Source organism: Panicum virgatum, chromosome 1N (genome assembly GCF_016808335.1).
Source record: "Panicum virgatum strain AP13 chromosome 1N, P.virgatum_v5, whole genome shotgun sequence".
NCBI lineage: Eukaryota > Viridiplantae > Streptophyta > Magnoliopsida > Poales > Poaceae > Panicum > Panicum virgatum.
This window is the reverse complement of record NC_053145.1, coordinates 16,839,430-16,863,408: the sequence shown is the minus strand read 5'-3', so window position 1 is coordinate 16,863,408 and position 23,979 is coordinate 16,839,430. Positions and strand designations below refer to the sequence as shown.

Below are 23,979 nucleotides of genomic sequence, written 5' to 3'. Positions count from 1 at the left end.
GCCCAGTTGTCACCATGCGTCAAAACATCTCCGAAAGTGTCCAATTTCCTGCCAATTTACAACATGCTCCAAAATCCAGGACAAAATCGAAAACGGTCAAGTTCGGGTGCCAAGTGGCGGGTTAGTACATGAATCATCCCGAAGAATTTACCAAAACCACTCCTAATCATATAATAAAATGGGTACTTAAGGAGCGCCAACAGTGACGCTGGTAGGCGCCAACAAGCATTTTTATGCCGTTGCCGGGGAAGGCATAAATTGAAGTTCATAGGCAAAAGTTCTGAACGAAATCGAAAATTGGTATTCGCTTGCTAAACAGACTAACTTGGCTTTGTTTTCTGTCTTTGTTGATGTGAAAACAGGATAGTGTATGACCGGTTTCGACTTGCCGCAAAACTTTCATTCCGATGCAGAGTCACTTTTGAGAAGGACTCGAGCTTGTCTCGTGTCTCCTCGGAGTTCACACTCAGCAGCCGAACCAGTCATCGCATCATCGTCAGCTCCTCAAGCTATGGCTCAGAGGACACTCCGTGATTACTCTGCCCTGTCTGCTAACCAGGTCCCCACCGGGCCCGAGGTTAACATCGGAGGAGATAATTTCGAGATCAAGACGGGTCTCATTACGATGGTGCAGGCTAGGCAAGGCCAATGAGGATGCTAGTGCCCATCTCCAACAGTTCTTGGAACCCTGCAGTACTTTTGTTGTCAAGGGAGTATCTCTAGATGCTATCCGACTCCGATTGTTCCCGTTCTCTCTTCTGGGGAGGGCGAAGCAATAGTTTTATGCTAACAAGACCGTTGTGGACACCTGGGACAAATTTGCCAAGGTGTTCCTCGTGAAATTCTTCCGGACAGGCAAAACCAATGCACTTCGTGGAAAGATTTCGAAATTCCAGCAGGCATCTAATGAGTCAATTTCTGAAGCTTGGGAGAGACTTCAGGAGTACATCCTTGCATGTCTGCACCATAGGATGACAATTGGCTCATCCTCCAGAATTTCTACAACGGGTTGACTCAATCTTCCCGTGATCATGTGGATGCCGCTGTGGGTGGAGCTTTCTTCTCGCTAACCATTGAAAGAGCTACAGCATTAATCGAGAAGATGGTGTCCAACCAAGGTTGGAGTGACGATCGTCTCCAACCACATCAACGAGGCATGCACTCCGTCAAGGAGGCCGACATGCTCGCGATGAAAATTGATCTCCTCCTCAAGAAAATTCAGGATTATTCTCAAGATAAGGCTCAAATGCAGACATTACAAGCCTTGGAAGCTCGCATGATATGCGAGGTCTGTGGGAATGATGGACATTCGGGTGATCATTGTCCGGAAACCCAAGAAGAAGCTCTATATCTTAATGGCAACAACAATGGATTTCGTCCACAAGGAGGTCAGGGGTGGAATCAACCATGCCCGTACTATCAAGGAGGTAATGGGTACCCGAATTCTTTCAATCCTAACCAACGTGCCTTGAGGGATCTTGTCTACGGCCAAGCGAAGATCAATGAGTCCCTTCAGAAGAAGTTGGTAGCTAATGACAAATCCGTGGAGACCATCCGTGCTAAGATGGACAGCTTCTCCACTGCCATCAAGAACCAGCTGAATTTCAACAAGATGATTGAGACTCAGCTAGCTCAGCTAGCTGCTGCTACACCTGCTGCTGAAATAGGAAAGATTCCGGGGCAACCCGAATCAATTCTAGAAAGCGTGAATGTCGTAAATGCTATGTGGGAAAAGCCACCTAGCAAAACACCCTTCACCAGCTATGCAGAGAAGCTCACACGTCACAGAAGGAGCGCATGGGGTGAACTAGCAGCTACAATATGAGAGGATCCTGGAACCCAAAGTGATCAGTTGCTCAATCTTTGATTAAAACTTTGATCACGCTCTGTGACCTTGGAGCAAGTGTCAACATCATGCCCAAGGTAACGTTTGAGAAGTTAAGCTATCGGGCACTCTCCCTTACCACCATGTGTGTACAGCTGGCGGACTCTACCGTGAGATATCCCGAAGGAGTTGTGGAAGACCTCTTGGTGAAAGTCAGGAACACTTTCATACTCACGGACTTTGTGGTCCTCGACATGGAAGGGGATCTTGGAATCCCGCTCATTATTGGGCGTCCATTCTTGAGAGATGCAAATGCCAGAATCGACGTTGGGTCAGGGAAAGTCAGCCTCCGCATCATGGGCAAAACTATGAAATTCAAGATTCAAAACAAGAGAGAATTGTTCTTGATCCATGAGGATAGCGAGAAACAGGGGTTATGGGCAGAACCCGGATGGGAGAATTGGGACGTTCATCATTCACCATCCAAGCCTGCCTGGGAAGATTGGGAAATTCATACTCCCCCGACTGAACCTGTAGAAGACATCCAAAAAATTCTCGATTTCATCACCAACACGGCATGGGAAGATCTGGAAATCGTCTATCCTACACCCGAGGATCCTACTCCTACATCATCTATGCCACCAAAGAAGACCAAGAAGATATGGCACAAAAAAAAGAAGACGTCATCGCCCGTTACTACTTCTCCAGGTACGGACAAAACGACCTCAACCTGATCAGCTATGGAGAAAGTTTTGTCAAATTTTGTGACCCTAGTGAGAATCAAAGTGATTTTCTGATCAACAACCTGATTTGTCCTGTTTTGCTCGGGACGAGCAAAGGATAGCTTGGGGGATCTTGTTGACGCTCAGTAACGATCATTTTTAGATGTCAACTTGATCAGAAAATCATGAGAGTTTGCATTTCTTACACACATCTTTATTCGAATAAATCCCTAAATCACACTTTAGCTCCTAGAATATGCAAGATGTGTTTTTGAGCTAATATGCAGGTTGGAAGCACACTTTGGTCTGGTATAAAATCACAGAAAATATCATAGCATCGATTCAGGCTCAAATGGACCAAGTGTAGCCCAAGAACCGAAGCAAACCTAGTTAAGACAGGCCATGCCCCGGAGATCAGACAAGCCAAGGCCCAGGACAGCCCAACCCCCAACAGTTGGGGGCAGTTGGCGCCCTAGCTTGGTTGATCCAAACGTCTCCTTGAGCATGCAAGGAGGCTTGTTTGACACGTGGGATTTCACAATCGGGCGGTAGCCGGTTCATTCGAGAGTATGGCCTTAGCCGTGATGTGCGAGGAGCCCCCGAGCCCTAGCCCTTGTGAAGGCGATCAGGGAGTACCCTCCGCTTATCGTTACGACCCTCGTCGCCCTTTCTCAAGGAGGAGGGGTGAAGCAAGCCATGCTACCCTTGCCCGGGCTGCGAGTCATGGATGCTCCGGTGAGCTGTTAGCGGGTGGTTCGAGTAGACCTCCGTGCCCTATTCGATAAGGGTCAGCTCATGGTCTAGAGACACGTCTCCTAAAGCGCTCGCAAAGGTTCGCTAGGCAGGGCTCGGACCCATTAGATAGGGTCCGAGGGCTCGATGCTCTCCCTCAACGGGATCCCTCGTGCTAGGCACCCTCATCCAGCCTCGAACACAGCGTAGGACATCTCAAACTCGCGTTCGAGGCTAGGCTTGTATGAGCATGTTCATGTTGTCCCTGACTCTGTTGATCTGGGGCATCTATCGAACCCTCGGCAGGCCAGCCTTTAAACCCCTGATCATTAGGGCCTCGGAATAACATTCCTTCATTAGTAAGGAACCCCTGGGGGGAATATTCCATCACAGTCTACGTGCGGCGCGGAGTTGTGGGTCATGCGTGGGTCGTGCGACGGTCGTGCGTGGCGTGGCCCAACGCGTGCGGTGCGGGCACACCTTTTCGGGCGGTGGCCTCAGGCAGACGGAGCGGCGTGGGCGGCGGCCGGTTGATGGGACGGCGCTACAGTGTCCCTGTACCGCTTCAGTTACCGCACCGCGGTATTTACTGTGCGTGCGCATGGGTTTCCACGGCCGCGGGGCCCAACTGTCAGTGACTGCAAAACCCACCGCATTTAATGCGGTTGGTTTGGGGCAGCCGCGGTGAATCCGCCCGGTGCTACAGTTATAAAGAGAGGCGTGGGGGTGCATGTCCGGCTTACCTTGCCATTGCCTTTGCCTCCACTGCCTCCTTCCTGCATCAAAGCTTAGAGTGAAGAGGCGAGAGGAAGAAGAAGAAACTAGCACACCTTTTCCTTTGCTCAAGCCACTTCCCCCCTACGCTTTCTCGTCGACGCCATGATGCAGTTGGATGATCCCGTGCCGTGGGGCAAGTCCATCATCGATCAGGCATTCTTGACCTCGTTGGTCGCCACCGGGATCCTGCCGCCGAACACCAATCCAGCGCGCCCGGTGTGGATCGCTCCGGCTTCGACGGACATGGAGCCGAAGACTCCGACCGGCTACGTCGTCAGCCTGGCGCGGCTGCACGAGCGGGGATTCGGCGCCCCCCCCTCCCCAGTCGGTTTTTCCGCGCACTCTGCCACCACTACGGGGTGGAGTTGCACAACTTCGCCCCCAACGCCATCTCACAGGCGGCGGTCTTTGTCGCCGTCTGCGAGGGCTACCTGGGGGAGAAGTGCACTGGGACCTGTGGCGGCACCTATTCCGGGGGAGCTCTACACCGAATTCATCTCGCGAGGGGTGAGGAGGCCCGTCCGCGCCGGCGGCTTCACACTCCACTTGAGAGAGAAGAGGAAGGACCTGTACATCCCCTGCATGATGACCACAAATAATTGTGATTATGACAAGGCATGGTTCTACCTGCGCAATGATGATGGCAGGTTCCCGGCGCACACCGACAAAATCCTGACGGAGAAGCCGGATTCCTAGGGGTACGGAGTGTCGCTTGTTGAGCGCCAGGGCATGCTCGAGGTGTTCACCAAGGCGCTGCATCGCCTGGCGGACAAGGGGTTGACTGCGGCCTCCATCGTTGCCAATTTCAACCAGCAGAGGTGGTCCCCCTCATGGAGAGGAGGCTCCCAATCTACCAGCTGACACCCCAGGCCTCGTTCGGGGGTTCGAGGATTTTGGAGGAGCTGCTCCCCCATGATGTCGCCGTCCAGAGGGCGAAGCGCACGGTGGCGGCTCTCCCACCCAACCCCGTGGACCTCTGGGCGATCAAGATGCGCCTTGAGGCGGGGTACATCCAACTGGTAAGAATCGTTTTCGATCGTTGATGGTTTGTGTCATCCCCTTTCCCCTCCTAATCTTTGTCACACTCACAAGGGCTGACCCATAGTGGGTATGTCTCGGACCCCCCGCTCCCCAAGACCCGCGCCGTGAATCACCGGCGCACGGAGGCGGAGAAGGCACGGAAGGACGCGGAGAAGTAGAGCCACGACAGGAAGAGGAGGAGGAAGGAGGATCACGAGAAGGTGAACAGGGCGTGGGAGAAGAAGGGCCTCTCGCCGCTACCCTCGCCCGAGTCCATGCCGGAACCAGACGACGACTCTTCGTCTGATGACGCGGAACTCACAATGTTCGAGGTCCCCAATACGGGGGTGGCCGGAGGCCAACCGTCGGCAGCAACGAGCTGGCGTCGAGGCCTTAGCGTCAGTGGCGGGCGGGAGGATGCCCACACCCGTGATGGCGGCAGGCGAGAGGACGCCCGCGACGGCGGCGGGCGAGAAGACGCTCGTTCCAGCGGTGGGCGTGGTGACCCTCGGGCGGACGCCGCCGCCGAGGGGGCAAGCTAGCCCGAGGGGGCCGCCCACCGGCCAATCGGCGGGAGCCAGCGGGGCGACGTAAGGCCCAAGGAGCTCGAGGAAGCGTAGGATGAGCGCTATTTTGTGGTAAGTATTCTTTCGCCTGCTCTGAGCTTTTCTGGTATCCTCATTCCTGCTTGTCCCGACTCCTTCCCCCATCTGCTCAGCCTGAAGGTCACCACGGCCTCACCCTCACTGGTGCCTACCAAGGCCCTTAAGTCGGGGGGCAAGCGCCACGCCACGCGGTACCGGGAGGCGATTGCCCGGGGCGCAGTCCCCGACCGGAGGGCCTCAAACAGCGGAGGCGATCACCACGCGGTACCGGGAGGCGATTGCCCGGGGAGCCGTGATGGTCCGAGCGCAATCGGACGCGGACGACGCCGGTTGGAGCAGCGCAGAGGAGGCTGCCCGGCCGGATGCGGAGGAAGTAGCTGGCCGGGGCAGCGTGGGAGATGCCGGCCGGGGCGGCGCGGAAGATTCTGCCCGGCCGGAAGCCGGGGAAGGAGGGTTGACCGGCGGGGCCGCGTCTGAGCGGCCTGCCGGCCAGATGGAGGAAGAGGTCCCTGCCCCAGAGCGCACGGGGGCCAGGAACGAGGAGGCCGCGGCGGCGGCGGCGGCGCAGACGGCGCCGGTGAATGAGGTGCCGGCGTTGGAGATGCCGGTGGTGGAGATGACGGAGATGAGGGCGCCGGTGTGGCTCGAGGACCTGAGGGAGGTCGCCCCGAACGCTGCACCCGGCGCTGACGGCCCGTTCGCCGACATCGCCTCTACCTCCGAGGGTGGCCTCGGTGACGGACCGTCCGAGGGGTCCGGTCAGGGGGCCAACTGGGCGATTATCCAGCCCGAGGTCCCCTCGGATTTTGTCCGCGCCGAGCGGGAGGAGGATGCGCTTGGCAGGCACAGCTTAACGTCAGCGCCGAGATCGAGATCAATATCGCTCGTGCCTTGCAGCTTCTCAAGGAGATGAATTTCAGCATCAGCAATGTAAGCGCCTCCCTTGTGACTTGTCCCTTTCTGATCGTGTTTGTTTGGCATCCGCTCACATCCTCTTGTTCGCAGCAGCTGATGCTTATGTCGCGTGACAAGAGTGTCAAGCTGGCGCAGCTGTACTCCAGGGTGAACTGGCTCGAGAGGTACAACGCCAGCCTGGGCGTGCGGTTGAACGAAGACAATGCCCAGGTGTTCCCCTGGATGTGCGGAACCGCGCGCTGGAGCTCGAGCTGGCCCGAGCCAACGGCGAGCGCGATGCACAGCGAGCCGCAGCCGAACAGAAGGCCCAGTAGGTCGAGGCGAGGGCGGCTGAGCTCCAGCTCATGGAGGCGGTCATCGCGGCGCTGACCGACACCCTGGTGGTGAAGGACGTCGCCCTCGAGACACGGGGGGTGGCCCTCCGCGACGTAGAGACCACCCTCGAAGAGAGGGGGGCTACCCTGTCGGCGCTCCAGCAGCAGGTGAATGCCGCTCGGGCACAGCTGGAGAAGGAGAGGGAGCGTACTGAGGGTAAGTGTCTGAAATTCGCTCAAGTTAAATTTGATTTGCCTGGGCTTATCTTTATTTTTTGCTCAGCGCTACGGAAGGCGGTGGCGGACGAGACCCCGTCTTGCATTATTTCATCGAGTGAATTCTCTCTCTGAGGTTGTTCTTCTTCACCATATTTATTCCGGATCATGTAGTTGTCTACAAAACTACTAATCAACACATGTGATCCAATTATAGTTGTGTTGCTGAATACTCTCATATTTTTGTAGGTTCTGCATGGGCAATGTATCATCTGTGCCTTCTCAATTCTTGCATGGTTTTCCGCAGCTTGAATGAATTTATCAATTTCTCCACGGAAATATGCATCCGTCCTTCGTGCTTTGTTCATCCAAGTTCTATCCATCTCTAAACACCAACAATAAAAAAATAATACATAATTTAAACAAAATAAAACAAACTCTCAAATAATTTGTGAAATAAATGCTAAGTAAATCTACACCTAAGCATAAATATTGGAAAATGTCAATTTACTATGTAATCGGATTTAATACAATTTTGAACAAGGAAAATATCAATTTGTATTAGAATATTTTTTCTTATTCATTAGCATGTTAATAATTGTTCTCATATTTTAATCTTGTTTCAGTATTCACAATAATCCTAGGGTTAAAGTTTTACGTTTATTGAAAGTATTTTGTTATTATTTCGGATTAAATATAATTTGAAACAAGGGGAAGATTAATTCGTATGAAAACATAGGATGGAAAAAATTGTCATGCATGTGTGTAAATATAGGAGGGAAATCATATCATTTTCTCTCTCCTCTATATATTTAGGAATTTGTTTACTTACAAATGAGGCTAAAACTTGATGGTTGGGCCCAAATAATTACATAATCATGTGCTCCAACTAAAATAGCATAACTTTATCCAAAAAATTAAAGCAATTCGTGTCTTAAATGCTAAATCCACCTAATTGAGATCTACATCTAGCTAGAGGGATGAGAGCACAACTTAAGCATTAAAATTAACCCAAAAGCTTAGAAAAAAATATAGAATTAGGTGCTACTTACCTCCTATAGCCTCCAATTCCAAAGAAATCGATTTTAAAATGTTCCCTCCCCTATTTATGATTCATGGAATTTTTGGACAGCACCTTCCCCGAGAGAGAGCACGGTTCTGTCGGGAGGAGGAAGATCCCAGATATTTATGACGGTTTTTAGGGGCGGGTGGCCTTATTAGCCGCCCCTAGAAATTGTTTTCCAGGGGCGGGTGGTGGCATCAGCCGCCCCTGAAAATAAGACTCATTTTTAGAGGCCGCTGATGCCACCACCCGCCCCTGAAAATTTATTTTTTTGGGGCGGGTGGCGGCACCACCCGCCCTTGAAGATATATTTCCAGGGGCGTGTGAAATGCTACAATACCCAACTCCAGTTGTTGGAACGGGGTACATTTGCATCCGCCCATGAAAAAAAACAGGTCGTTCCTAGAAATTGTTTCTGTAATAGTGACATGTATTTTTCATTTTATTCCAAATTTGCATATTTAGTAGTAAATACGTACATGCGTTGCTACAGGCGACCATATAAATATATTGATTATCATATTATAATACTGAAAGTATTTTTTAAAAGAATATATGATGTATTATACAGTATCCATATTTTTATTGTAAATAATAGAGTAATAATTCAGTACATGTTGGTCTATAACTTGAGTCTTTCCTGATTTCACTCCTCATACGTTGATTGCTTATGGTTTCAGACCTTTAACTCAACGTATGGTTTAATTTCCGGTTTCGGTTGGAACCTTCTCAACCATGCATCCACCACTATCATAGGATCACCAAGACAGATGTTAGTCAATGACGGACCAAGAAAACGACTGTCTTTTTAGAAATAGGTAAAAATTAGTCGTATTCCATATTTCCACCGCTCTTAAGTCTCAGGTGGAGTACGATGCACCTGCAGTGCATGAACTGGCCAAAAAAATTTTGAAACAGAATCTTGCAATTTCGGACTACTAAATGAAGTCTATTTGAAATTTTTTTTACATGGATGGATTGTAAATCGCGAGACGAATCTCATGGGTCTACTTAATCCAAAATTAATCCATAATTAGCGAATGATTACTGTATAGCATCATTGTTGCAAATTATGAATTAAGTATGCTCATTAGATTCGTCTCGCGATTTACAATTTATTTATGTAAAAAAATTTATAAATATAATTTATTTAGTACTTTATGTGTTTAAACATGTGATGTGATGTTTTTTATGTCCTGGCTCCGATCCGGCCGTGACGAAGGTCAGCCACACCGGCCGGACGTCGCCGTCGAGGTGTCGTGTTCTTTGTCAAGTACAGCCGGCAGGCACGGGTGGGGGTGGGGTGACGGGTCGCGTCCGCGTCTGCTTCAACGCGTCGCTTTCAGATTCTCACTAGGCACTTCCCTTGGTCGATCGCCTGGCGCGGCAGCTCTGTAGCAGCAGGAGCGCGTGCAACCGCAAAGCTTGTCAACTTGGGCTAGGACAAGATTACATGATAAAAATTCCGTGTCAACAAAATAAAAAGTTATAGTCTAATAACCTTTTTTAAAGAAAACAGGAGGGGTTGCCTATATATAAACCATCTGAACAAAAAATGTAGTAGATACACACTTGAGAAATCTTGCATGCACACACTTAACCACGAGCGAACACTCCGCCAAATTTGCCGCGTCAGCAGCAGCCCCTGCCGGCCGTGTTGCCTAGCCTAGTCGTCGTCGTCGTCGTCACGCCGGCACACCCTGGCCTCCTTGTACACCCTCCCCGGCCGGCACAAGTACCCCTTGCTGGGCGCGCAGTGCGAGTCCTGGGCGCACACGCACAGCCCCTCCAGCGCGCACCCGTCCCTCACCACGCTCACGACGCCGCCTCCCCCGATCTCGAGCACCGCGTCGCTCCACTCGCTGGAGAAGAGCCCCAGTGCGGGAGCCCGCCGTACTTGCGCAGCGCCATCTGCTCCACCTCCTCCACGGCGTCGCCGTGCAGCCGCGGCGCCGCCGGGTCGCGGCTCCGGTAGTAGGTCAGGTCGAAGTCCACGCTGTCCTCCGGCTTGCCGAGGTGCGCCGACGAGGCGCGGACGTAGCGCAGCAGGATGCCGTCGTACACCTCCACGCCGCAGAGCGCGTCCGGGTTGAGGTCGCGGAGCCGCTGCACGTCGCGGATGAAGGCCGCGGCGCGGCGCAGCGGCACGCTGATGCCGGACTGGAAGTAGAAGGTGCCGTGGGAGACGCGCGGGTCCCACGGGCACGCCGTGAGCAGGGCGTCGTCGGGGCCCGCCAGGCAGCTCCCCGACGACTGGATGCGGTTCTGGAACCCCACCACCGGCCGCCCCGGCAGCGGCGGCAGCAGGCCGTTCTTCATCAGGCCGTAGTTGCCGGCGGAGAGGACGGCTCTCGTCGCCAGCGCGGCGACGCACCGGCCGCCGGAGTTCTTCGTGGCTTCAACGCCCACCTCTGCATTCGAAGCAAAATCGTCACCTGCTGTCAGTACGTATAGGCCATAGATAGAATGCAGGCGAGAGAGATCATTGATGAGTTGCATGAATAATAATATAATGGCGGCCGGCGTACCGGCGAGCCTTTCGGCCTTGATGGCGAGCGTGGGCGTCGGCCGGAAGCCGATGAAGTCGTAGACGCCGTCGCCGGAGGTGTTGAGGGGCACGCGGTCGTCGACGCGGTAGACGGCCTTGCCGTGGCCGGGGTACCAGAGGATGTCGGCGAACTCGTGCTCGCGGGCGAAGGCCACGACGCGGTCCGCCAGGTCGTCGTCGTCGCACCTCTCGAACCGCACCGACCGCTTGAACATGGGCTGCAGCGCCAGGGTGACCTGCGAGATGACCCCCAGCACCCCGAGCGACACCTTGGCCGCGTCCAGCTCCGGGTCGCCGGTCCGAAGCACCCGCACCCTGGCGTACCCCTCGGCCGCCGACGCCGGCGTGACGATCCTCATCCCGACGACGTACTCGTGCACGGCGGAGCCCTTCCCCCACAAGGAGCTCCCGTGCGCGCCCGTGGAGAGCAGCCCGCCGACGGTGAGCCCCAGCCAGTAGGGCGTGTGCGGCACCGCCAGCCCGGCCCCCGCCGCGGCGCCGATGAGCTGGCCCAGCGTGACGCCGCTCTCCACGGTGAGCTGCCCCCGGGCGGCGTCGACGGCGACGACGCGGGTCAGCGCGTTGGTGCTGATGATGAGGCCCCGGTCCCCCGCGGGGCAGGCGAGCTTGGGCACGCTGTGGGAGTACGCGTGGCCACCTTCATCCTGGTCCCGGCCGCCGTGGCGTTGGCCCCCACGGCGAGCAGCTCCCGCTCCGACGCCAGGAACGCCGCCGCCGCGGCGCGGCACGCCGAGCGGTCCGGGAACATGCCGTACGCGTTGGTCACGGTGCAGCCCGCGGCGCCGCACCGGACCACCGGCGGCGGCGCGCTGGCCCCGGCGAGGCGCGCGCATTGCGTCGCCGCCGCGGCCGCCATGATGACGGCCCGGAGGAGGCCGTGGAGCATGGCCATCGTCGCCTGCGCCTCTCTGGCTGCGCGGCGTGTGCTTGACTACTTGCACTTCGTGTGCACTTCGGCGTGTGTTACTGGCACTGGCACTGGCACTGGCAGGCCGCCGGCGGATACTGCCGTGCATGCAGGCACCTTGTCCATTGACCGTTGAAGCGCCGTTGGTCGGAATAATCGAGTAAAATAGTAAATTCCCCCATTGATTTCATGGCCATGCATGCAGTCGGTGAGTCGGTGACCATGGTACGATCAGCTGCTGCTGCGGTGTGGAAAGGCCTTGTACCTTTGGTTGATTGGGCTTGGACGGCATCTTGCACAGCCTGCCCCGCATCGTAGGCAGAGGGGAACGTGCCTGGGCTTGGACGGCATCTTGCACAGCCTGCCCCGCATCGTAGGCAGAGGGGAACGTGCCGAGGGAGAAGGTGGGTAAAGGTTGTCGCCGCTGGATTATTTATTATATATATTGGACAGGGCATTAGGCAACAGGCACACATGATATATGAACCTCCTCTTTACTAGTTGCAAATTTGTTTTCCATTTAGCAGTGCGTTTCTCCCATCCAAATGAACTCGCGGAAGTTGAGCATCCGTTTATTTTTCTAGTTGGTCTACTAGCTGAATGCCCGTACGTTGCGGCGGGATGAAAAAAGAAACCGACAGCGTTCGGTCGTGGTTCCACGCAGCTACATTCGGTCGATCTGAGATCGACCCGAATCGCGCTAATCTAAATGAGTTTGCACTACTACTACAATAACCCAATGATGACGTGATTTGTTAGGTCCTCGTGTCTAGCGCCGCGCGCCTTGCACTGGCCCGTGCATGTACATTTATGCGACTGTCAATGTGCATCCACTACATGGGTTGTTCACTAGTCCATCTTTCTGATGGAATATGAGAGGGAAATGATGCTGTGTGTCCTTGCCGCCTTTTTGATAGATCGATAGGTATACGATAAACGTTTGGTGCGTGTGAATGATATGATTAGCCGATAAGACGATGATCACGGGCGCAGCGTCTAGTTTTGTCGGTGTCCGTGCTGATAGGCCGGCCTAGCTCGCTATTTCTGAAACGTTGCTTGTGTCAGGAAATGTGCCTGTACACTTTGCATACATACGCCATGGAATACCTAAAATTAGCTATATATACATATATATATATACATATACAATATATATATATATATTGTATATGTATGTATGTATGTATGTATATATGTGTATGTATATATATGCATGTATATATATGTGTGTGTGTGTGTGTATATATATATATATATATATATAGTTGCGCGTGACTATAAATATATGCCTCTGGCCTCTGTTTGTGTTCTGTAATCGATCGGATTGCAACAATTCGAGGTGAGAAGTTACTTGTTTGTATTTGCTTAAGAGAGAAGCTACTGTAGTGCAGCTGGCTAGTGTCTATGCATTGGGAAAAAGACAGCGGACCAGTCTTCGAATCCTGATTTCTCACATAAGCTGCAATATACCATGATCCCAAGTTAAAGAAACATGGTCTACATGCCAATGCAACCGAATAAAAATATCAGTTCTCAATGAACATAATCTGTTTAGAAAAATTAATTTTTTTTCGAACAATATCGAGGGGGAGGGTGTGGGGGGAGATCCACACCTACTTTGATTGATCGAGAACTTGAGCATTACAAGTTACAGATTAAAATCCTTGGTATGCTTATGACGCTAGGAGCTGCAATATACCATGATCCCAAGTTAAAAGAAACATGGTCTACATGCCAATGCAACCGAATAAAAATATCGACTCTGTAAGAAAAATTAATTTTTTTCGAACAATATCGGGGAAGATCGCCACCTACTTTGATTGATCGAAGACTTGAGCATTACAAGTTACATATTAAAATCCTTGGCATACCAAGGTGAGAGTACAGAGCCCCACCAAAGGAAAAGCGGGGTGATATGGAAAGAAATTAAATGAGATTTGAGAGCCAGGGTTTCCAAGGTAGCTTGGAGTGTGTCATGAGAGGAGCTGCATCTGCAGCTCCATTTGTTGATGTCTGTTATCACTCGAGAAATGATGTCAGTCGGATCAAAATCGCGTTGGTCGAAGATTTTAGCATTGCACGCTTTCCAAATGTGCCAGAGGAGAGGATTACAACGTCCGTGTGGACGTCGTCAGGCAAGTGCGGGGCGAGAAAGATCGCCCAGGGCTGGTGCAAGTCAAGCGTGCTCGAGCTGTGACCAAGAAGCGCCCACATAGCATGGGCGCGTGGGCATGTAGCAAGAATGTGTTCGTCAGTCTCAAGGGTTTGGTGGCAGTGTTCGCAGTAGGATTCTGAGAGAGGATGGATGTGCTGGCGATAGAGCATGGCCCTGGTGTTGAGGCGGCCATGATGCAGTAACCAGGCAAAGAATTTCACTTTAATTTGAGGGGGAGATGAGTTGACCAAATCCTCACGATGTCTGTGGCCGACCCATTTTCAGATTGAAGTAGCTGGTAGGCACCCTAGAGCTGAACGGAACCAATCGTGTGCCGCCGAGGAGCGTTTGTCCTGGCAGTCTAGAAGATGGATGTTAGCGATGCAGTCACTGAGGATCTGTCGCTCAATCGAGGTGAGCGCGGCTGGAGTTGGTTGTCTAATGGAAGGGTGATTGCATGTTGGACCGTGAGGTCAGGTTTGATGCAGGGGTAAATAGGACGGGGAAGGCTTCAGCGAGCAGCATGTTGAAGAGCCAGTTGTCATGCCAGAAAGAGGTGAGCTTCCGTCACCAACCTGCACATTAGTCAGCTTCTGGTATCTGGGTATCTCATCGGTGATGAGGTGGCGTAGGTAGGTGTCGTTACGTCTGCTAACGGGGCGGGGTGAAACGGGCTTTTTGGGGCGGGTTCCATAGTGGAGTGTGTATAACCGGGTGAAAACGGGTCCTCAGAACTCACGGGTCGGGCCGGGTTGGGTTCACAAAGAGAGCGGGTTGGGGCGGGTTGGGAGTTAGTGTGTCCTCCTTGTGCTCCCATCTCACGATTAGAATCACCGCCGCCGCCAGCTCGCTGCCGTCATCGTCGTCGCTGCGACGCCTCCGCTCTAGCGTCTTCTCCTCCAACGCCGGTAGCAGATCCAGGTGCTCTTCCTCTAGATCTGCTCCCCCATCTTCTCCTTGGCGTCATCTCCTTCTCCTTCCCCTTCTCTTTTTGCTTCTTGATACGATGATAGTGGTGGAGCAGTAGATCGACAAGGAGCTGGCCATCGCCCGGCTGCCGGCTGTCCGGAGGCGGCGGAGGGGTTCCCGCTCCGGTAAAGGTGAAGGGAGGTTTGCCGAGGGAGAGCACACTTGTAGTGGTTTCAATCTCCTCCCTGATTCTGATGCTTCTTGTACTCCTGTTGAAGCTCGGGCCTCATCTGGATCAGGGTTCTCTTATAGATTCTTTTCCATTTGAATGAGATTATTACACTTGTAGTAGATCTGTGGGTATTTGTTGGTTCTGATGTAGTTTCCAGCCCATGATTTCTTCTCATCTTTAGCTTTGTGTGCATCAATTTATTTTGCGCTTTTGACTAGATTTTTTAGACAGTTGTATCTTTGCACTTGAAGGATAACTGAACCTTTTTTTCCTGTCAGATAATACAGCACCTCACAGATGGTACCTTGCTATCTGGTACAATAAGATCTTGAAGCACGCACCTGTGTGGGTAGCAAATAGTGCCAGGCCAAACAATATCCAGATGTGGGTAGCACGCACCTCACAGGTGGTCAACTCCAACCATTTTAAAACTCATGGGAAGGCTGGTTATTGTAGGGATTTGCTATTCAAACAAAGATGAATAATTCTCAGCCCTTTAGGGAAATTTGTGCTTTTTAATTTTGTGAACTATGAATCATATTTCCTATAATTTCCCAACTCTTTTGCCAAACAAAGTTTGAGATTAGAATTTGTATCCCATGGCTACTTCCACCAGGAACTCCTGCTTTGAACTTCTATTCCCTATATCAATTCAGGTTATGTGTTTATCTTCCATGGAAAAGCAATGCCCAATGCCACTCTTAGATGTACATGTCATAGTTAGCTTCTTGTTTATCCCTTCTTTTCATATGCACACACTTGTATACCTGCCCATTTGGGCCTTGGAATGGAATCCGGCCTGCATGTTGACGATGACAGCATCATTACATAGCTTTGATTCTTACTGACTGCCCATTACAGCATCATTATCTGCATTTTCAATCATAGCCCGAAGTTGAAAGATGTTTATGTTCCTTTTGTACCGTATGGTGACATACACTTTTTCTAAGATTATATCCCTTGATTTTCCATACCTGCTTAGATAACTAGCTTAGAATGAGTAGACATTTCCTATATTATAGTCCTGATGTATCTATATTTGAACTCATACAGAGTGGTTTTTTTCTTGCAGGTGGCCCTAAAGCAACATATGCATTAGATGTGCAGGTTTTGCTGCCTTCTCAGTGGCGATTGAGAAGTTCTTTGATCGGCATACTTGAAATGTGTGATGCCAATTTGAAATGCTCTTTTTGTAGCAGAGTATGAGCAGCCGTAGCAGAAGAACCTGGTTATTTGCATGTTCTGTGTTACATCATTTCTAGATATGCGTCCATGATGATTTGTTCATATTATGTGTTCCTTTTCATGACTGGACATGAACTGTTCTTGCACTACTACAAAATAGGCCTTTTGTCCCGGTTCCAAACTGCCTTTTGTCCCGGTTTTGGAACCGGGACAAGGCTTCCGGGACAAAAGCCTCGAGGCTTTTGTCCCGGGTGGCAGAACCGGGACAAAAGGTGCCTGCCGTTAAAAAAATTTTTAAACACCACGGGATTCGATCCCAAGACCTCTTGCCTACGCATGGTTTCCTTACCAACTCACCTAAATAGTACACGTGACTCAGTATAGAATAACTTCCTTTTAAACTATCACGTGGAGGGCCCTTTTGTCCGGGTTGGTAACACCAACCGGGACAAAAGGAGTCTTTTGTCCCGGGTGGTAACACCAACCGGGACAAAAGGTGACCCTTTTGTCCCGGTTGGTGTTACCACCCGGGATAAAAGGGTTGGGCCTTTTTGTCCCGGATGGAGCCACCAACCGGGACAAAAGGGGGTCTTTTGTCCGGGTTGGTGGCTCCACCCGGGACAAAAAGCCCCTGTCCCCCGCGTTGGCCCGGCTAGCCGTTGGACCCGGGATAAAAGCCACCTTTTGTCCCGGGCCCAAAGGTAACCGGGACAAATGGCCTGGAAGAAAGGCCTATTTTGTAGTAGTGTTGTATGCCAGATTTGACACGTACTGATGTCATGGATTCTTGCTTCATGTGTCAACAATATTGTTTTTATGAAAGTTTGGCTACAGTAGCTTGTTGGCTGTGCGTGCAACAGCTGCATGTCTTCTGCTGTCGCTTACTGCAGGAGCTCCTGTGTCGGAGGTTGCAACAACAGCTGCTGCTCCACAGGTCGGGGCGGGTTTAACCCACAACCACGGGTCAGGTTGGGGCGGGTTTTAGTAATTAATATTTGGGCAGGGGTGGGCGGGTGAAAACCTGATGTGACAATGGGTAGGGACGGGAGTAGGGTGGGTTTGTCCCCGTTAGCAGGCGTAGGTGTCGTCTACTGGAACTGAGCTATGTTCAGAGGGGGCCACTAGCTAGCGCTACGGGTAGCGGTGACCGAAGAGGCACACCTCTATTTTTTTTCTTCTTCCTTTAGCTTTCACATTCTTTTCTCTTCCTCCTTCTTCTTTCTTTTTCACACAACAGCCACCCCACCGCCGACCCCCACCGCCACCCGCCCCCGCCGGCCACCCAACCACCCATGGTCGTCGGATCCCGCCGCCCTGCCGCCGGCACAAGTCCACCGGCTGTCCTGCCTCGCCCCGGCCGCGCCGCCGCGCCCTCCGCCAGCCGAACCACCGCCACTGCCCGCCCCGACCTTCCCTCTATGGCCGGTGGCTATGAAGCCGCCTCCCACCCCTGGCAACCCGAAACCTAAAGGCCGCCACCACCCCGGCCGCCGACGATCTTGCCGGCGGCCGCTCCGCTCACCTCCCTCCCTCCCTGCCCCCCCCCCCCCCAAGACCACAGCTCGCCGCCGCCGGAGGAGCCGTGCGCTGCTACCCGCGCGTTGCTACGGGTAGCAGCGCACGCGCCCCGTATAAGAAAACTGATGTTCAGAGAGGAACCAATGTTTTTTTTTGAGTTAGAGGAACCAACGTTTTCAAGAAAGTGGGGTTGGGTCGTGCAGCTTGTGGATGAAATTTAGGAGGAGACAATGATTCATGTCGGTAAGGTTTTGCACACCAAGCCCCCGTGTTCCTTATTCAGACACGCACTCTCCCAAGCCAGCAAACATTGCGAGCCGCAGAAAAATTAATTTTAAGGTCGAGTTTCAAGGTATCTGAACACACTATCATTATTTCACTTCTTTAGCTCTACACAAGGAATGTTTTCTGCGGGTTCTACACAAGGAATTATGAACTCAGACTCCTCGAAAAAAGAGAGGGAAATGGACTTGCAGACTAGAGACCGATAAGGCCCATCAGTCCGACGTCAACTATAAGGCCCATCAGACCGGTTTGCCACGGATAGATAGAATGGGCCTCAGCCCAATTTGTACTTACTGGGACACAGTCAGCAAAACTGGTAGAGTTCGCAAATTTTGCAGCGCAGAAAAACCTTCGACGAGAAGGCGGTCTCCCCCATGCCGTCGGCGTCGTCGTCGGCGATGGCGTCGCAGGCTCGCAGCATCCCCCGCCGCGGCAGGAGCTTGACCTCGACGCGTTCCTCCCCTCCTCTCCAACCTCCTCCGCGGCCTCCGATGCCGACGCCGACCACCGCCGCGCCGTCGACGACCTCCTGCTGCTCCTCTCCTCGTCGGACTCCGACTCCGAGGAGTCCACCCCCACCGCCAGCACCAGAATCCGAGCCCCAGCCCGCGTACAAGCCCCGGCGCCGCCCGCTGAGCCCTCGCCGCTGCGTTCCCCGTCCGCGTCCTCGTCCCCGTCCCCGAGGAGATCCACATCCGCCTCGCCGTCGGAGACCCTCTCCTCCCTCGTCGCGAGAACCTTCTCCAGCAACGGCGCCTCCTCTTCCTCGTCGAAGCCACTGCCCTCGCTCTTCCGCGGCGTCCGCCCCAGCCCCAAGCCCGGCGCCGCGCTGGCCGCCGCTGCCGCGGCATCCCGCGCGGTCCTTACCCCGCACGCGGCTGCAATCAAGTCCCGCCGATCAGCCTCGGCGCCCATCGGGAAGCTCCTGGAGGAGGGCAGTGGCTCCGAGGCTTCCGAGGAGCTCCCTTCCACTGGAAGCTTGGAAGCAGAGGTAGAAGAAAAGGGGAACTCGGAAGTGGTTCCTGAACCAACAGAGCAGACTGTCAGCGGGAATGTGACTGATGAATTTGAAGACGAGAAACATGGAAAAGTGGAAATTGAAGAGAGCTCTGAGTCTATGAAGCTGGTGGAGGCGAGTACCCTTGATTCTGTAGTCCCTGACGATTTCAGCGAGTATGAGCAAACGGCTGAAAATGGCAATTTGGTGGAAACCGACAAAATTGAGAATAAAAATGTGGTTGTCTATGAGGGGAATGCAAATGACCAAACTGGAGATGATGATTATATGCAATCAGCTCAAGGTATGGATCCAGCTGGATCTGTTTCCGAGGAAAGTTTTGATGATGACCAGGAAGCTGACAGGTCCGACGAAGAGCAAGTGGAATCTGAGAGTTTAATTGATAAGGTGATTGAGGAGAGGATGGAGCAGCTGGAGATCGGCAGGAAGGCTGAGAAGAATACAGAGAAGAAGCAGAAGGTGTCAATGAAACCGTTGGAGTGGGCAGAGGAGCTTGAGAAGAGGCAGGCCTCGTTTGGTCAACACTGGGAAGGAGCAGCTGCGCAACCCATGCAATTAGAGGGGATTGGAAAGGGCCCACCAGCTATTGGTTATATGCAAATTGAGATGGACAACCCAGTAACTCGTGCCATGTCCTCACCGTCATTTAGGCCGGACCATGGTTCTCCCCAGGTGCTGGCAGTTCATAGGAGCTATATAGCGATGGGTACGTCTAAAGGTGCTGTCATTGTCATTCCAAGCAAATACTCCATTCATCAAGCTGATGATACAGACGCAAAGGTTAGTCACCGGTGTTGGTGCGAATAAGGCATGTTTCATTAGTACTATGGTATAGTTGCATATTTTGACTTAAAGATGATGTAATATTATGTGGTATTTGTAATGAACTTCGAGGTGATCATTTCAAAACATTGTGCACTATATATCACTATATCAGTCCATGTTAATTTATCGGTAATTTTAGCTTTCTTGTCTTAAGTAGATAACAGGAAGGCACAGAGAAGTATGGTATATTTTTGTTTCTATAACTACTCTATGTTGTATTTGTGCATCATCATTCTACAAATGAGTTCTTGTGATCATAATAGCACTTGAAATCTCGCTGAATCTGAATTTAGTTTGCTGGCAAACATATGGAGTCAGTCACTACACCAGAATCTAGTACAAAGACAATGTTTAGGTAGATTTTGCAGAAATACCTCAGATTCTAGATCTGGAGCAGAAAATGCAGTAAGTCCTTGTGAGGAAGCTGATTAAGAAACTCCCTTGTTTTTTTTTGAGTAAAGGAAACTCCCTTGTTTGATGTGCCCTTTTTAACATCAAAGGATTGCTACTTCATGCCATGCATCAGTGAATCATTGGAACATTGATCATTGTTTTCTCTTTCTTTCTACCTGATTGAAATGCTATTACCCCCCCCCCCCCCCCCCCAAAGTTGACTTGATTAGCTGCTATATATTTGCACATGTTGCTCCTGCCATGTTTTTAGCCATAATATGTTCGCTTGCAATACTTCAATTGCTATTTCATAATTGGGCCAATGGCTGCACATATATATATATCTTAGGAACCAATATGCAAAATGTTTTTGGATACTTGGATGAACCTGGATAACAATAGCTGTTCTAGTTTGGTCGTGTTGAAGTTCTATTAATTATGTGTATTGGCCTTTGTGGCTCTAACCATTGTTTTTTTTTAAAAAAAAATCAGATGCTGTTCTTTTGGAACCAAGGTGAGAAGACTCAATCACCAGTGACTGCCATGTGCTTTAACCAGCAAGGGGATCTTCTACTAGTAGGATATGCTGATGGTCATATGACAATTTGGGACGTACAGAAAGCCACAGCAGCAAAAGTCATATATGGTGAGCATATGGCACCCCATGTTTTCAAATCGTCTAGTCGAACCTAGTCGCCATGGGACCGATCAGACGACTAGTCGCGATTAGTCGTCGATCAGGCCGATTAGTCGAGCTTAGTCGGTCCTAGTCGTCTGCCTAGTCGTCCTATGTGTCCCAGGACCGATATGATATATGTACTACATATTACTTAATAAAAAGTAAGTATGAAGGCAACAATAATAGTCGATTTTTCACTTATTTGTGAGAGATGATTTGTGAACTATCTAGAACTCTGTATTCCTGTCCCATAGTCCATATTCCTATCTCTCAGCCTCTATATACCAAAAACCTAATGGGCCACCTTGCCAGCCCATCACCAGCCGAGGCCCACAACTCAAACAGCCCACAAAACAATCTCAAGTCTGATCGTTTTCCAACCTGATCGTGCGACTAATCGCGACTAGTCGACGACTAGTCGGACGACTAGAAAACTAGTCGCCCAGACCTACTCGGTGTCCCTTATCGGGGTCACCGGACCGATAAGCCTGATCGCGATTAGTCGGACGACTAGATAACATGGGGCACCAGTAGTGCATGTTTGTTTTATCCGCCAATCTAAGGCCATCACTGGGGATTCAAAAGGGGTAGTTCTATTGCACACATTTTCCATTATCCCAGTAATTAACCGTTTGACTGTAAAGGGCACCCAGGTATGGAGAAACACCATTTCCCCCTCTATGCTGCATGTATTATATCACTAGCTTTCGTGTTGAACATGTGGTCTGACAAAAGGTAGCTACTATTTGCCAGCGACTTTTTGATGGAAATACTGGAATTGTGCTCTCAGCCTGTCCTCTTCTAGTGGATGAATCCTTTGGTTTTAGCAACTCATCTGCCCAGGCAAACCAAACAACTTCCTCCAGTGGTAGTGGTCTTGGCAGCATGATGGGTGGTGTTGTTGGAGGTGTAGTTGGAGTAGATTCTGGATGGAAGTTTTTCAACGAAAGCTCCTCTACAGTGGAGGATGGTGTTGTGGTCATGTTTATTATGTATCAGCATGCTCTTGTGGTACGTACCAGTTATATTCTGGAAACATTTTCTTCGATTTTGGTAGCAATCAGATATGCCATGAATTCTTGGACTGAGCATAGTGTTCTACTGTTTGCCTGTTAGGTTAGACTCCGTACCAATATTGACCATGTTGACCATATTGAGACCTTCTCTAGACCAGATGGAGCACAAGAGGGCTCCATCGCTTATGCTGCATGGAAGTACACATCATCCTTCAGTGATTCATCATCATTAGGTAAAACTAGGCCTCTTTTGCGAGCTCTTATTGGTGCTTTCTTTTTCTTGTCTTTTGAATTATCATGGACTAAACGGATGATACTATAGATGAAGAACGAGTATCATGGCTTGCACTTGCATGGGACCGTCAAGTGCAAGTGGCAGAATTTGTTAAATCAAAGATAGTTAAACACAAGGAATGGAAGCTTGATAGTGCAGCTATTGGTGTTGCCTGGTTAGATGACCAGGTATGCAATAGGTTTCATTTCTGTAATTCATTTAATATCTGTTCTCTACTTGCCACTTGGTTATAAAATTAAATTACTGTTTTTCCCTCTTCAGATGTTAGTTGTCCTTAATGTGAGAGGACAGCTCTGTTTGTTCTCTAAAGATGGCAGTGAGCTTCGCAGAACTACCTTTGTTCCGGATGGCCTTCTGTTTGATGACACTATATTGCACCACGTACACATCGGTGCAGAAGGATTATGAAGACCTGGAGGGAGCCGCCGTGGCCGCGTGCCAAGAACTCATCATGGTGCGAGGGCGGCTCATCTGGCAGCTCGCTGGCCAGTCGCATGAGGTCCTTGGGCGGTCGGGTGACTGAGCGTCTCAAGGGCGCCCTCTGCCTCGGCGTTCAGAAGGCCCTCGGCATGGTGTCGACACACTACATCGTCAACCTCGAGCAGGTGGCCACGGGCTATGTCGTCCCCGACGACGATGAAGACACCGCTGTTGCTGCTATGGAGCAAGCCGATGCAGCCGCAGAGGGCGCCGCTTCCGTCTTGGCCAAGGTTTTTGAAGGCGACCTCCCCGACGTCGAGGGTGACGAAGACGAGGGTCCGCGGGACGAGGAGGGTGATCTGTAGGCAGTCTGGGCTGTGGAGCCCATGTAAATAAATTAGTATTTTGTTTTAATCGTCTTTCCATATAAGAAAACAAAGAAGTAATCTTAACGGTGTGACTGCTCGAGGCCTTTGTGTATTCGTGCACGTCGTTTTATTCACTATATTTTCGTGCTCGTGTGTTGCTTAGATAAATTTCTGCAAGGATTAGGCGTAGGGAGGTGAGTGGGGATGCCGTATCCCAAAGGCGTAGGCGGTTCCGCGGCTCGACCAGCCCTGTCCTGTAGTTGTTTATGCCTCGCGTCCATTTTTCTAAGTGTATGAGAGGCTTAGATACGAAATTTTTTCGAAAAAAGGTGGCATTTTGGGGACGCCTGAGGGGTTCCCCCGTTATAGCCCCCGAGGGAGGCTTGGTTTTGCCGAGGGCAAAGCCAAGTCTACCTTAGTGTTACGTGTGCGTCCGAGCCCCCGAGGGTTCGGATGGTTCCCAAAAAATTTGTACGTAAAACTTACTCCTTTATTATTTCGAGAATTCAAAATACAAGTACAAAGTATGTATAAAAGAGCTTGGAATTTCAAGGATAGAAGCGACGTAGCTGCTGAATGTTCCAAGCATTGGTGAAGACTTCACCCTTCTCGTTAGCTAGCTTGTAGGTGCCTGGCTTAAGGACCTCTGCGATGATGAATGGGCCTTCCGATGGCGGGGTGAGCTTGTGGCACCCTCGTCTGTCTTGCCGAAGCCTCAGTACCAAATCTCCCTTGTTGAGGTCTCGGCGTCGAAGCCTCTGTGCTTGATATCGTCGCAGGGATTATTGGTACCATGCTGAGTGTAAAAGTGCCACGTCTCGAGCCTCGTCCACCTGATCTAGTGAGTCCTCGCGGGCTTGCTGGTTCTGGTGCTCTTGGTAAGCTTTGAGCCTCGGGGACCCGTACTCCAAGTCAGTGGGGAGGATGGCCTCGGCGCCGTAGACGAGGAAGAACGGGGTGAAGCCCGTGGCTCTGCTCGGGGTTGTTATTAGGCTCCAAATGACCGAGGGTAGCTC

General features: G+C 51.3%; 2 protein-coding genes, 1 non-coding gene and 1 pseudogene across 3 annotated transcripts; 2 read left to right on the top strand and 2 right to left on the bottom strand.

Moving 5' to 3' along the window:
- Positions 1-866: 866 nt before the first annotated feature.
- LOC120657768 lies at positions 867-973 on the bottom strand. The gene has a single exon (XR_005668307.1). It is a non-coding gene; the product is annotated as a small nucleolar RNA R71 (small nucleolar RNA).
- A 5,003-nt stretch (positions 974-5,976) lies between these two features.
- LOC120653369 lies at positions 5,977-6,594 on the top strand. The gene has a single exon (XM_039931128.1). The coding sequence runs from the start codon at positions 5,977-5,979 to the stop codon at positions 6,592-6,594; it is 618 nt and encodes a 205-aa protein (XP_039787062.1).
- A 3,044-nt stretch (positions 6,595-9,638) lies between these two features.
- On the bottom strand, positions 9,639-11,718 carry LOC120655362 (annotated as a pseudogene).
- Positions 11,719-14,188: 2,470 nt separating this feature from the next.
- Positions 14,189-23,047, top strand: LOC120653368 (microtubule-associated protein RP/EB family member 1-like). The gene is made up of 7 exons (XM_039931127.1): positions 14,189-14,234; positions 18,288-19,747; positions 20,678-20,831; positions 21,618-21,875; positions 21,986-22,113; positions 22,203-22,342; positions 22,437-23,047. Exons 1-4 carry the CDS (start codon positions 14,189-14,191, stop codon positions 21,626-21,628), a joined length of 1,671 nt encoding a protein of 556 aa, XP_039787061.1. The 3' UTR covers positions 21,629-21,875; positions 21,986-22,113; positions 22,203-22,342; positions 22,437-23,047.
- Positions 23,048-23,979: the final 932 nt, after the last annotated feature.